At 47.5% G+C, this 13,638-nt stretch overlaps 1 protein-coding gene across 1 annotated transcript in view; it reads right to left on the reverse strand.

The window, feature by feature from the left end:
* Positions 1–1,333: 1,333 nt before the first annotated feature.
* The window catches only part of emilin1 (elastin microfibril interfacer 1), a gene marked incomplete at its 3' end in the record, with an annotated part of 56,217 nt that continues 43,912 nt past the window's right edge, over positions 1,334–13,638 (reverse strand). Inside the window, 1 exon segment of the mRNA XM_062968796.1 lies at positions 1,334–2,624. Coding sequence (XP_062824866.1) covers positions 1,334–2,624 — 1,291 coding nt within the window.

The raw sequence follows: 13,638 nt of genomic DNA on the forward strand, positions 1-13,638 counted from the left end.
GGAGATGGAGGCGGGGTACAAAAATAAAATTATTATTATTATTATTATTATTATTATTATTATTATTATTATTAATGAGTTTTCAAGAGATATACATATGGAAAGGGAAGAGGAAAGAAGGGGTGGAAAGAAAAAATATGTAAAAAAAATATAAAAATAAAAAATGATATAGAGAGAAGGGCAATGTTATAGGATAAGAAGGAATAAGAAGAAGAAGTAACAAAATAAAAAAGAGAGAAAAAACACACACAAAAAAGAGAAAAAAAAACCTAAAAGTATTGTGTAGAATATATAGGTAAAGGTAAAGGTTTTCCCCTGATGTTAAGTCCAGTCATGTCTGACTCTGAGCGTTGGTGCTTGTAATGAAGTATGAATTTTTGGTTTACAGATGTTATGTTTAATTGTGTGTTTGTGTTTTAAAAGGGTGAGTATTGCAGTTATTGCTTCCCAGCACTCAAAGGCTGGTTGCCAAGGAGAAGTAGGCGGAGCCAACTGCCGGTCTGTTGAAGAAGTGCAGAGTTTAAAAAAAGGAATTCAGTCTGTGCTCTGATGAGGCACAGGGAAGATTGATCCTAAGTTGAGAGGATCAAGGGAGACTCAAGTGTTCATTTTGAATCAGATTAAAATAAGTTTGGGGACTTATTTTATGTATTCTGTGTCCTAGTAAGGAACAGAGAATCTGTGATTGTATATCACAGGGGTGACTACGGTTTAAAAGTGGCAGAGAATGAAGTTCTGATTACTTTAAGTTAAAGAAGCACACTTTAGGGAGTTTGACTCATCTTATTCTAATATTGTAACTGTTAATAAAAGTCCCTCTAAGTGAGAATTGTAACCACTAAGCTCTGTGCCTGAATAAACTTGTTATTGTTCCTCCAACATCTAAGACTCTGTCGCATATATTATAAACTAAGTTACGCTACCATCTAACAAATTGGTGGCAGTTGTTATTAGTCCTTTACAAATTGGTGGCAGTCGTTATTAATAGACCTTTACAGTGCTTATCTCCATTTCTAAGCCGAAGAACCGGCGTTGTCCGTAGACACCTCCAAGGTCATGTGGCCACTGGCATGGCTGCATGGAGCGCCATTACCTTCCCGCCGGAACGGTACTTATTGATCTACTCACATTGGCATGTTTTTGAACTGCTAGGTTGGCAGAAGCTGGAGCTGACAGCGGGTGCTCACTCCGCTCCTGGGATTTGAACCTGGGACCTTTCGGTCTGCAAGTTCAGCAGCTCAGCGCTTTAACGCACTTCACCACCGGGGCTCCTAGAAGTGAAGGATGGAATATAAATACTGTGAATGAATAAATAAATAATCGAAGACCTGACCTGTGAAGTCCTGGAGGGAGAGGATCCGGAGCTCCTCCTGCAGGGCCTGGAAAGACCCATTGAGGCTGTTAAGACGCCGGTGGACGGTGGGCAGCTGATTGCCGTGGATCTTGTCCAGGAGGGCCTCGTGGAGGCGCAGGGTCCCGTTGGTGTCACGCAGGCAGCCCCAGAGGGCCGTGAGGTGCTTGTCCAGCCCCTCCTTGACCTTCCGTAGGGTCCCCGAGACCTGCTCCAGCTTCTCGCAGGAGCCCTCCAGCTTGGCCAGCCGCTCCGTCAGACTCCCAGAAGACCGCCGGCAGTCCGAGGCCTCCGTCCGCAGAGTGACCCCGAAGCGCTGGACCTCGTGTCCCAGGCCCCGGAAGCGCTCCTCGCTCTCGCTCACGTGCTCGGTCACCTCCTGCTGCACCCGGTTGATCTCGGCGATGATGCGGTCCTTGGTGCCGCCCAGCTCGTGGAGGTCCGTCTGGTGCTTCTCCACCGTGGCCTGCAGCCCGGCCAGGGTCTCGTTCAGGGCGCTGAAGCCCAGGATCACCTCCGAGAGCTCTCCTTGCAGTGACCGCAGGTGGACCCCCGAGACGCCCCCGATGACACTGAAGCCGTCCAGGGGCTTAGAGGCCTCCTCGGGTGGAGACGGCGGTGTGGGCAGCTGCTCCCCTCCGCTGCCGGCCAGAGGGTCCGACCTCCTCCCGCTTGGGTAGCAGGCCGCCTGGCAGGCCTCCACTTGCACACGCAGCTGGTCCACCTCGCTGCGCAGGACGGAACAAGACCCCAGGCCCTCCACCTCCTGCTCCAGCCTCTCCAGCCGCCGGTTGGTGTGGTTGGCATAGCGGGCCAGGTCCGGCGGCCCGGCACTCCCCGAGACCACCAGCCGGGTCTCCAGCTCACCCACCTCGCCGGCCAGCTTGCTCAAGCCATCACTGTTGGCCCCGACCAGGCCATGCAGCTGGCGGAGCTTTCCTGAGACGTCCAGCTGGTGGAGATTGGATCCCAGGAGACGTAGCTGGCCCTCGTTGTCCAGCACCCGGCGCTCCAAGTCGCTCAGGATGTCGCTGATCTGGGAGTCCTGGCTGCCCGGCGCAGAGCAGATCTGGGTGCAAGCGTGGACACTGCCGCGGACCCGATCCAGAGCCCCTTGCAGCTGGATGGTGCTGTCCTTCAGGGACCCCACGTCCCGGGAGAGGTTGGCCAGGGCCCGGTGGACGTGGGTCTGGAAGTCGTTCAGGCGGGAGAAGACGGCGTCCAGCTGCCCCTCGGCCCTCCGCAGGCGCTCGTCGGCACCGGTCAGCATCACCTGCAAGGACCGCCAAGGAATACATTGCAAACATGTATTAATGGTTGTTACGGAACAGAGGAAAGAGCAAGGGAAAGGCATTCCTGAGGAGATGTGTGTACGGCCAAGGTGTTCTAGCTGTTAATGTGGGATTTGTGTATTGATAGTGTTTATTATTATTATTATTATTATTATTAAACTTTATTTGTACCCCGCTAGCATCTCCCGAAGGACTCGATGCGGCTTACAAAGGCCAAGGCCTCAACACACAATGTAGCAATACAAAACAAAGGCAAATTAAAAGAATTAAAACAGTATAAACCACAAGCAATAACAATACGCTAAAACACAATAGAACTGGGCCGGGCCAGAGTAATGGGTACAAGATTAAAAGTGCTGATGTGACAGGTGATATATAAGGCTTCTAGGGCAAGTGCAGAGTGCGATATACAATCTTAGTTCTAATAAAGTGCTTATGGGACTTGGTGTTGGAGATTTCCTATTAATCTGGGAAGGCACATTGGAACAGCCAGGTCTTCAAGTTCTTTCTGAAGACTGCCAATGTAGGGGCCTGTCTGAGATCCTTGGGGAGGGTGTTCCAGAGTCGGGGGGCCACCACGGAGAAGGCCCCGTCTCGTGTCCCCACCAACCACGCTTGCGACACAGGCGGGATCACGAGCAGGGTCTCTCCAGATGATGCAATTTGTGCCATGCTTGTATTGCAACTGATTGCATCATCCAGAATGTACCATAGTGTGGAAAGAGTTAATTGCCAAGAAGCTGTGATGACCTCGATGTGTGGCTGGAACTAGGGAGTATCCAGACACAAGTGTTTGTGCATAACGATCGCGTCAGTTCAGTTGAGTTCTGTCTGCCTAGAGTTCGAGTCAAGTTTTGTTGGAGAACATAGCAGTCCTGTGTTCGTCTGTCGTCTGCAAGTCTGTTTGTGTTGATTACTGCTGCATACAGTCAAACTTTGTAAATAGTTTTACCAACGTCTCTGAGTATCTCTCCGTTCTGCATTCCGCTGCTTCCATCCAACTACTGCTGCGCTGCAAATACTCTGACACTAGCAGCATTTTCTTCTCCTGATGTTTTGCCTGCATCTGTGACTGGCATCTTGAGAGGATCTGATAGTAGTAAAGCAATTGGAGTATATACATCTGTGGAATATTTTCCAGGGTGGGAGCAAAGAAGCATTATTGTTATACAAGAGTAAAGGGTGCAATTAGCAAAATAGATTTTTATGTGTTGAATGGGACCCACCCATTAGCATGTGATTTGGGCATCTGCATGGAAGTAGCCTGGACTTTGTTCCCTTTGAATTGTTTGCTGCCTAGAGGCATCCTGTGCCTTCATTGCTTACTGTCTGGAGACTTTCTATGTCTGGGTGGTGTTCCTTAGTATTCTAATGGGTCAATCCCACTTGACACATAAAATCTATCTTACTGATTATATAACAGACAATGATTTTTTTTCTCCCCATCTGGACATTCCACATGCTTTACCACTATCAGATCCTCTGAAGATGCCAGGCATAGATGCAGGTGAAAGGTCAGGAGAAAATGCTGCTAGAAGACCTTGGCCATACAGCCTGGAAACCACACTGATTCCTGTCAGAGTATTTGCAGCGCAGTAGTAGTTGGATGGAATCAGTGGAACGCAGAACGAAGAGACATCAGAGACGATGGTAAAACTATATACAAAGTTTTACTGTAAGCAGTAATAATCAAGACAAATGGACTTGCAGACAATGGACGAACACAGGACTTGACTCTCACTCTAGGCAGACAGCACTCGACTCAACTCAGAGCAGAACAGAACTGATGCAATCAGCAATGCACACACACTTGTGTCTGGACACTCCCTGGTTCCAGCCACACATCAAGGTCAACACAGCTTCTTAGTAATTAACTCTTTCCAGACTATAGTACACTCTGGATGATGTAATCAGTATGCAATACATGCAAGACACAAATTTCATTTAAACACTACCAATACACAAATCCCACATTAACAATTCCGACCATGAAAGCCTTTGACAATACACCGAACAAAAGACATTCCATTTGAGCAAAAATACCATTGTTATTCTTACTGGTGAAAGAGGTATTAAACAGAGCAGTAAGAGTTGGAAAAAAACATTAAAGGATTAAATATAAAAGCTCAAAGTTACAAACTAAAAACATTTGCAGATGACTTGGGGATATTCTTAGACGATCCTTTGCACATAATTGTTGTGCATTGTTTTATAAATCATCACGGTCCACAGAAGAAGGCTTGGAAAACATTTCAAAGTATAAGACCTTCTGATGCTTAACAAAGAAAGAGGCTTCACAACCCTGTAACCATAGTGCAAAGTGCTGAGGAACTTCAGGAGGTGAAAATGAGAAAGGCCCCAGGTCCAGATGGGCAGCTCCTTCTGCTGTCAAGAATTCAATGACTGCACGTGGCTTAAGTCGCATTGACCGATCGTCTGCGCAGGGTTCCGTACTTCACACTTTAACAACACAACCGTTCAATGCTAAGGCTTCCCCGTCTGCGCAGGGTTCCCTACTTCGCACTTTAACAACACAATCGTTCAATGCTAAGGCTTCCCCGTCTGCGCAGGGTTCCATACTTTGCACTTTAACAACACAACCGTTCAATACTAAGACTTCCCCGTCTGCGCAGGGTTCCATACTTCACACTTTAACAACACAACCATTCAATGCTAAGGCTTCCCCGTCTGCGCAGGGTTCCATACTTCACATTTTGACAACACAACCGTTCAATGCTAAGGCTTCCCCGTCTGCGCAGGGTTCCATACTTTGCACTTTAACAACACAACCGTTCAATACTAAGACTTCCCCGTCTGCGCAGGGTTCCATACTTCACACTTTAACAACACAACCATTCAATGCTAAGGCTTCCCCGTCTGCGCAGGGTTCCATACTTCGCACTTCAACAACACAACCGTTCAATGCTAAGGCTTCCCCGTCTGCGCAGGGTTCCATACTTCGCACTTCAACAACACAACCGTTCAATGCTAAGGCTTCCCCATCTGCACAGGGTTCCATACTTCACACTTTAACAACACAACCGTTCAATGCTAAGGCTTCCCCGTCTGCGCAGGGTTCCATACTTCGCACTTCAACAACACAACCGTTCAATGCTAAGGCTTCCCCATCTGCACAGGGTTCCATACTTCACACTTTAACAACACAACCGTTCAATGCTAAGGCTTCCCCGTCTGCGCAGGGTTCCATACTTCGCACTTCAACAACACAACCGTTCAATGCTAAGGCTTCCCCGTCTGCGCAGGGTTCCATACTTCACACTTTAACAACACAACCGTTCAATGCTAAGGCTTCCCCGTCTGCGCAGGGTTCCATACTTCGCACTTCAACAACACAACCGTTCAATGCTAAGGCTTCCCCATCTGCACAGGGTTCCATACTTCACACTTTAACAACACAACCGTTCAATGCTAAGGCTTCCCCGTCTGCGCAGGGTTCCATACTTCGCACTTCAACAACACAACCGTTCAATGCTAAGGCTTCCCCGTCTGCGCAGGGTTCCATACTTCACACTTTAACAACACAACCGTTCAATGCTAAGGCTTCCCCGTCTGCGCAGGGTTCCATACTTCGCACTTCAACAACACAACCGTTCAATGCTAAGGCTTCCCCGTCTGCGCAGGGTTCCATACTTCACACTTTAACAACACAACCGTTCAATGCTAAGGCTTCCCTGTCTGCGCAGGGTTCCCTACTTCGCACTTTAACAACACAATCGTTCAATGCTAAGACTTCCCCGTCTGCGCAGGGTTCCATACTTCACACTTTAACAACACAACCGTTCAATACTAAGACTTCCCCGTCTGCGCAGGGTTCCATACTTCACACTTCAACAACACAACTGTTCAATGCTAAGGCTTCCCCGTCTGCGCAGGGTTCCATACTTCGCACTTTAACAACACAACCGTTCAATGCTAAGGCTTCCCCGTCTGCGCAGGGTTCCATACTTCGCACTTTAACAACACAACCGTTCAATACTAAGACTTCCCCGTCTGCGCAGGGTTCCATACTTCACACTTTAACAACACAACCATTCAATGCTAAGGCTTCCCCGTCTGCGCAGGGTTCCATACTTCGCACTTTAACAACACAACCATTCAATGCTAAGGCTTCTCCGTCCGCGCAGGGTTCCATACTTGGCACTTTAACAACACAACCGTTCAATGCTAAGGCTTCCCACCAAATGGGACTGTAGAGGAGAGTCTACTGAACAAGCCAGGACCTGCGTCAGACCAGGACTGCCATCTGTTGAGGAGTTACGAAGGTGGAGGCATTACTTTTCATTCAACCCTCGTATTGTGGCTGCCTATAGGACTCTCATGGAAAACACAGAAAGAAGCTAGGCAAGGATGTCCTCTTTCCACATTGCTATTTTGAGTGATGATAGAGGCATGAGATATAGAGCAACAAGAGCTGAAGAAGACATCAAAGGAGTCAATATAAAAGGTCAAAGTTATAAACTGAAGGCAATCGAAGAGGATTTGGTGATATTCTCAGAAGATCCTCTGCATACAGGCAGGAGTTTGGTTTTCATTTTGGAGGAAGTGGGGTTCAGAATTAATAAAGAGGGAACCGCAGTTTGGATTAAGAATATGACTAAAATAGAACAAAAAACCTGAAGCAAGAAATTGGGTTTCCAGGTTGCCCAAAAGCAGGGGTCCTCAAACCTTTTAAGCCGAGGGCCGGTCCACAATCCTTCAGACTGTTGAGGGGCCGGATTATCATTTGAAAAAAAAAATACAAACAAATTCCGATGCACACTGCATATGTCTTATTTGTAGTGCAAAAACAACAACAACAACAACAACAACAATGAAAGAACAATACAATATTTAAAAATAAAAACAATTTTAACCAACATACATTTATCAGGATTTCAATGGGAAGTGTGGTCCTGCTTCTGGTCAATGAGATAGTCAAGTTAATTAGGGTTGTTGTTGTTGTTGTTGTTGTTGTTGTTGTTGTTGTTGTTGTGTGCCTTCAAGTCATTTCAGACTTTGGGTGAGCCTAAGTCTAAAATTTATTTATTTATTTATTTATTTATTTATTATTTACTGCATTTATTTACTACATTTGTATCACACCCTTCTCACCCCAAAGGGGACTCAGAGTGGCTTACAAATTATATGTACATACAATATATTATATTATTAGCATAGCACAATATTAGCATTATATATTACTATATTGAACTATACCACTATACTGTAATATTATTAGTAAGATTATATGTAATATAGAATATATAATCAATATTATTATATGGTATTATTATTAGTGTTATATTGTATTACATTGTAATATTATTATCAATATTATATGTACATACAATATATTATATTATTAGCATAGCACAATATTAGCATTATATATTACTATATTGAACTATACCACTATACTGTAATATTATTAGTAATATTATATGTAATATAGAATATATAATTAATATTATTATATGGTATTATTATTATTAGAGTTATATTGTATTACATTATAATATTATTATCAATATTATATGTACATACAATATATTATATTATTAGCATAGCACAATAATAGCATTATATATTACTAAATTGAACTATACCACTATACTGTAATATTATTAGTAATATTATATGTAATATAGAATATATAATTAATATTATTATATGGTATTATTATTATTAGAGTTATATTGTATTACATTATAATATTATTATCAATATTATATGTACATACAATATATTATATTATTAGCATAGCACAATATTAGCATTATATATTACTATATTGAACTATACCACTATACTGTAATATTATTAGTAATATTATATGTAATATAGAATATATAATTAATATTATTATATGGTATTATTATTATTAGAGTTATATTGTATTACATTGTAATATTATTATCAATATTATATGTACATACAATATATTATATTATTAGCATAGCACAATATTAGCATTATATATTACTATATTGAATATACCACTATACTGTAATATTATGAGTAATATTATATGTAATATAGAATATATAATTAATATTATTATATGGTATTATTATTATTAGAGTTATATTGTATTACATTATAATATTATTATCAATATTATATGTACATACAATATATTATATTATTAGCATAGCACAATATTAGCATTATATATTACTATATTGAACTATACCACTATACTGTAATATTATTAGTAATATTATATGTAATATAGAATATATAATTAATATTATTATATGGTATTATTATTATTAGAGTTATATTGTATTACATTGTAATATTATTATCAATATTATATGTACATACAATATATTATATTATTAGCATAGCACAATATTAGCATTATATATTACTATATTGAACTATACCACTATACTGTAATATTATGAGTAATATTATATGTAATATAGAATATATAATCAATATTATTATATGGTATTATTATTAGTGTTATATTGTATTACATTGTAATATTATTATCAATATTATATGTACATACAATATATTATATTATTAGCATAGCACAATATTAGCATTATATATGACTATATTGAACTATACCACTAGACTGTAATATTATTAGTAATATTATATGTAATATAGAATATATAATTAATATTATTATATGGTATTCTTATTAGTGTTATATTGTATTACATTGTAATATTATTATCAATATTATATGTATATACAATATATTATATTATAAAACTGAGGGCGGGGGCCAGGTCAATGACCTCGGAGGGCCGCATCCGGCCCCCGGGCCTTAGTTTGGGGACCCCTGCCCAAAAGGTTAAGTATTACTGATTCAATTGTAATTATGGAAACCTAGGAGGAAAAGACCTGTCAATCTTCATCTGACAAGGGAAGAGACCCGAGGTTAGATTTGAGATATTGCGAGATGATAAGAAAAGAGAATGAACACCCGTTTGCTTGAAAATGGATTCCTATCCTTGTTGTTGGCCGTGGTTAATACTGGGGCTCATTCCAGTTAGAAGGAGACGTTCTTCAACTTGAAAAGCATAACTCTTGGTGCGATAAAACAAAAGCAGGCTCACACTTTAACCATCGCTTCACAAGGAACTCCCTGCTGCAAGCGTGGAATAAACACATGAAGAGATTTCCCTTCTGAATCAAAAAGTAACAAAATTGGAAACAGAATTTCTGTTCCTGCTTTGAAAGTATTGTTTCCTGTTCAATGGCGTGGTCCATCCTTTGAAAGTGGTTTTTATGCTCCATAAAATTTGTTTTTTGTGCTATAAACTATGTTGAATTGGGTTTTTTTTTTAATCGTGTCAGAAGTAAATTGAGAACATACTGCAAGTCGCTTCTGGTGTGAGAGAATTGGCCGTCTACAAAGACGTTACCCAGGAGACACCCGGACACGTTATCATCCTGTTGGGAGGCTTCCCTTATGTCCCCGCATGGGAAGCTGGGGCTGACAGATGGGAGCTCACCCCGTCACGTCCCCGCATGGGAAGCTGGGGCTGACAGATGGGAGCTCGCCCCGTCACGTCCCCGCATGGGAAGCTGGGGCTGACAGATAGGAGCTCACCCTGTCATGTCCCTGCATGGGAAGCTGGGGCTGACAGATAGGAGCTCACCCCCTCATGTCCCCGCATGGGAAGCTGGGGCTGACAGATAGGAGCTCACCCTGTCATGTCCCTGCATGGGAAGCTGGGACTGACAGATGGGAGCTCACCCCCTCATGTCCCCGCATGGGAAGCTGGGGCTGACAGATGGGAGCTCACCCCGTCACGTCCCTGCATGGGAAGCTGGGGCTGACAGATGGGAGCTCACCCCATCACGTCCATGCATGGGAAACTGGGGCTGACAGATGGGAGCTCACCCCATCATGCCCCTGCATGGGAAGCTGGGGCTGACAGATGGGAGCTCACCCCATCACGTCCCTGCATGGGAAGCTGGGGCTGACAGATGGGAGCTCACCCCGTCATGTCCCTGCATGGGAAGCTGGGGCTGACAGATGGGAGCTCACCCCGTCATGTCCCTGCATGGGAAGCTGGGGCTGACAGATGGGAGCTCACCCCGTCATGTCCCCACATGGGAAGCTGGGGCTGACAGATGGGAGCTCACCCCGTCATGTCCCCGCATGGGAAGCTGGGGCTGACAGATGGGAGCTCACCCCGTCATGTCCCTGCATGGGAAGCTGGGGCTGACAGATGGGAGCTCACCCCGTCACGTCCCTGCATGGGAAGCTGGGGCTGACAGATGGGAGCTCACCCCATCACGTCCCTGCATGGGAAACTGGGGCTGACAGATGGGAGCTCACCCCATCATGCCCCTGCATGGGAAGCTGGGGCTGACAGATGGGAGCTCACCCCATCACGTCCCTGCATGGGAAGCTGGGGCTGACAGATGGGAGCTCACCCCGTCATGTCCCTGCATGGGAAGCTGGGGCTGACAGATGGGAGCTCACCCCGTCATGTCCCTGCATGGGAAGCTGGGGCTGACAGATGGGAGCTCACCCCGTCATGTCCCCGCATGGGAAGCTGGGGCTGACAGATGGGAGCTCACCCCGTCATGTCCCCGCATGGGAAGCTGGGGCTGACAGATGGGAGCTCACCCCGTCATGTCCCCGCATGGGAAGCTGGGGCTGACAGATGGGAGCTCACCCCGTCATGTCCCTGCATGGGAAGCTGGGGCTGACAGATGGGAGCTCACCCCGTCATGTCCCTGCATGGGAAGCTGGGGCTGACAGATGGGAGCTCACCCCGTCATGTCCCCGCATGGGAAGCTGGGGCTGACAGATGGGAGCTCACCCCGTCACGTCCCCGCATGGGAAGCTGGGGCTGACAGATGGGAGCTCACCCCGTCATGTCCCCGCATGGGAAGCTGGGGCTGACAGATGGGAGCTCACCCCGTCATGTCCCCGCATGGGAAGCTGGGGCTGACAGATGGGAGCTCACCCCGTCACGCCCCTGCACGGAAAGCTGGGGCTGACAGATGGGAGCTCACCCCATCATATCCCTGCATGAGAAGCTGGGGCTGGCAGATGGGATGGGAGCTCACCCCGTCACGTCCCCGCATAGGAAGCTGGGGCTGACAGATGGGAGCTCACCCCGTCACGCCCCTGCATGGAAAGCTGGGGCTGACAGATGGGAGCTCGCCCCGTCACGTCCCCGCATGGGAAGCTGGGGCTGACAGATAGGAGCTCACCCTGTCACGTCCCCGCATGGGAAGCTGGGGCTGACAGATGGGAGCTCACCCCGTCATGTCCCTGCATGGGAAGCTGGGGCTGACAGATGGGAGTTCACCCCGTCACGTCCCTGCATGGGAAGCTGGGGCTGATAGATGGGAGTTCACCCCGTCACGTCCCTGCATGGGAAGCTGGGGCTGACAGATAGGAGCTCACCCTGTCACGTCCCCGCATGGGAAGCTGGGGCTGACAGATGGGAGCTCACCCTGTCACGTCCCCGCATGGGAAGCTGGGGCTGACAGATGGGAGCTCACCCCCTCATGTCCCCGCATGGGAAGCTGGGGCTGACAGATGGGAGCTCACCCCGTCATGTCCCTGCATGGGAAGCTGGGGCTGACAGATAGGAGCTCGCCCCGTCACGTCCCCGCATGGGAAGCTGGGGCTGACAGATAGGAGCTCACCCCGTCACGTCCCTGTATGGGAAGCTGGGGCTGACAGATGGGAGCTCACCCCATCACGTCCCTGCATGGGAAACTGGGGCTGACAGATGGGAGCTCACCCCATCACGCCCCTGCATGGGAAGCTGGGGCTGACAGATGGGAGCTCACCCCATCACGTCCCTGCATGGGAAGCTGGGGCTGACAGATGGGAGCTCACCCCATCACGTCCCTGCATGGGAAGCTGGGGCTGACAGATGGGAGCTCACCCCGTCATGTCCCTGCATGGGAAGCTGGGGCTGACAGATGGGAGCTCACCCCGTCATGTCCCTGCATGGGAAGCTGGGGCTGACAGATGGGAGCTCACCCCGTCATGTCCCTGCATGGGAAGCTGGGGCTGACAGATGGGAGCTCACCCCGTCATGTCCCTGCATGGGAAGCTGGTGCTGACAGATGGGAGCTCACCCCGTCATGTCCCCGCATGGGAAGCTGGGGCTGACAGATGGGAGCTCACCCCGTCATGTCCCCGCATGGGAAGCTGGGGCTGACAGATGGGAGCTCACCCCGTCATGTCCCCGCATGGGAAGCTGGGGCTGACAGATGGGAGCTCACCCCATCATGTCCCCGCATGGGAAGCTGGAGCTGACAGATGGGAGCTCACCCCGTCACGTCCCCGCATGGGAAGCTGGGGCTGACAGATGGGAGCTCACCCCGTCACGTCCCTGCATGGGAAGCTGGGGCTGACAGATGGGAGTTCACCCCGTCATGTCCCTGCATGGGAAGCTGGGGCTGACAGATGGGAGCTCACCCCGTCATGTCCCTGCATGGGAAGCTGGGGCTGACAGATGGGAGCTCACCCCGTCATGTCCCTGCATGGGAAGCTGGTGCTGACAGATGGGAGCTCACCCCGTCATGTCCCCGCATGGGAAGCTGGTGCTGACAGATGGGAGCTCACCCCGTCATGTCCCCGCATGGGAAGCTGGGGTTGACAGATGGGAGCTCACCCCGTCATGTCCCCGCATGGGAAGCTGGGGCTGACAGATGGGAGCTCACCCCATCATGTCCCCGCATGGGAAGCTGGAGCTGATAGATGGGAGCTCACCCCATCACGTCCCCGTATGGGAAGTTGGGGCTGACAGATGGGAGCTCACCCCGTCACGCCCCTGCACGGAAAGCTGGGGCTGACAGATGGGAGCTCACCCCATCATATCCCTGCATGAGAAGCTGGGGCTGACAGATGGGATGGGAGCTCACCCCGTCACGTCCCCGCATAGGAAGCTGGGGCTGACAGATGGGAGCTCACCCCGTCACGCCCCTGCATGGAAAGCTGGGGCTGGCAGATGGGAGCTCACCCTGTCATGTCCCTTCATGGGAAGCTGG

This window comes from Anolis carolinensis, chromosome 1 (genome assembly GCF_035594765.1).
Source record: "Anolis carolinensis isolate JA03-04 chromosome 1, rAnoCar3.1.pri, whole genome shotgun sequence".
Taxonomy (NCBI): domain Eukaryota; kingdom Metazoa; phylum Chordata; class Lepidosauria; order Squamata; family Dactyloidae; genus Anolis; species Anolis carolinensis.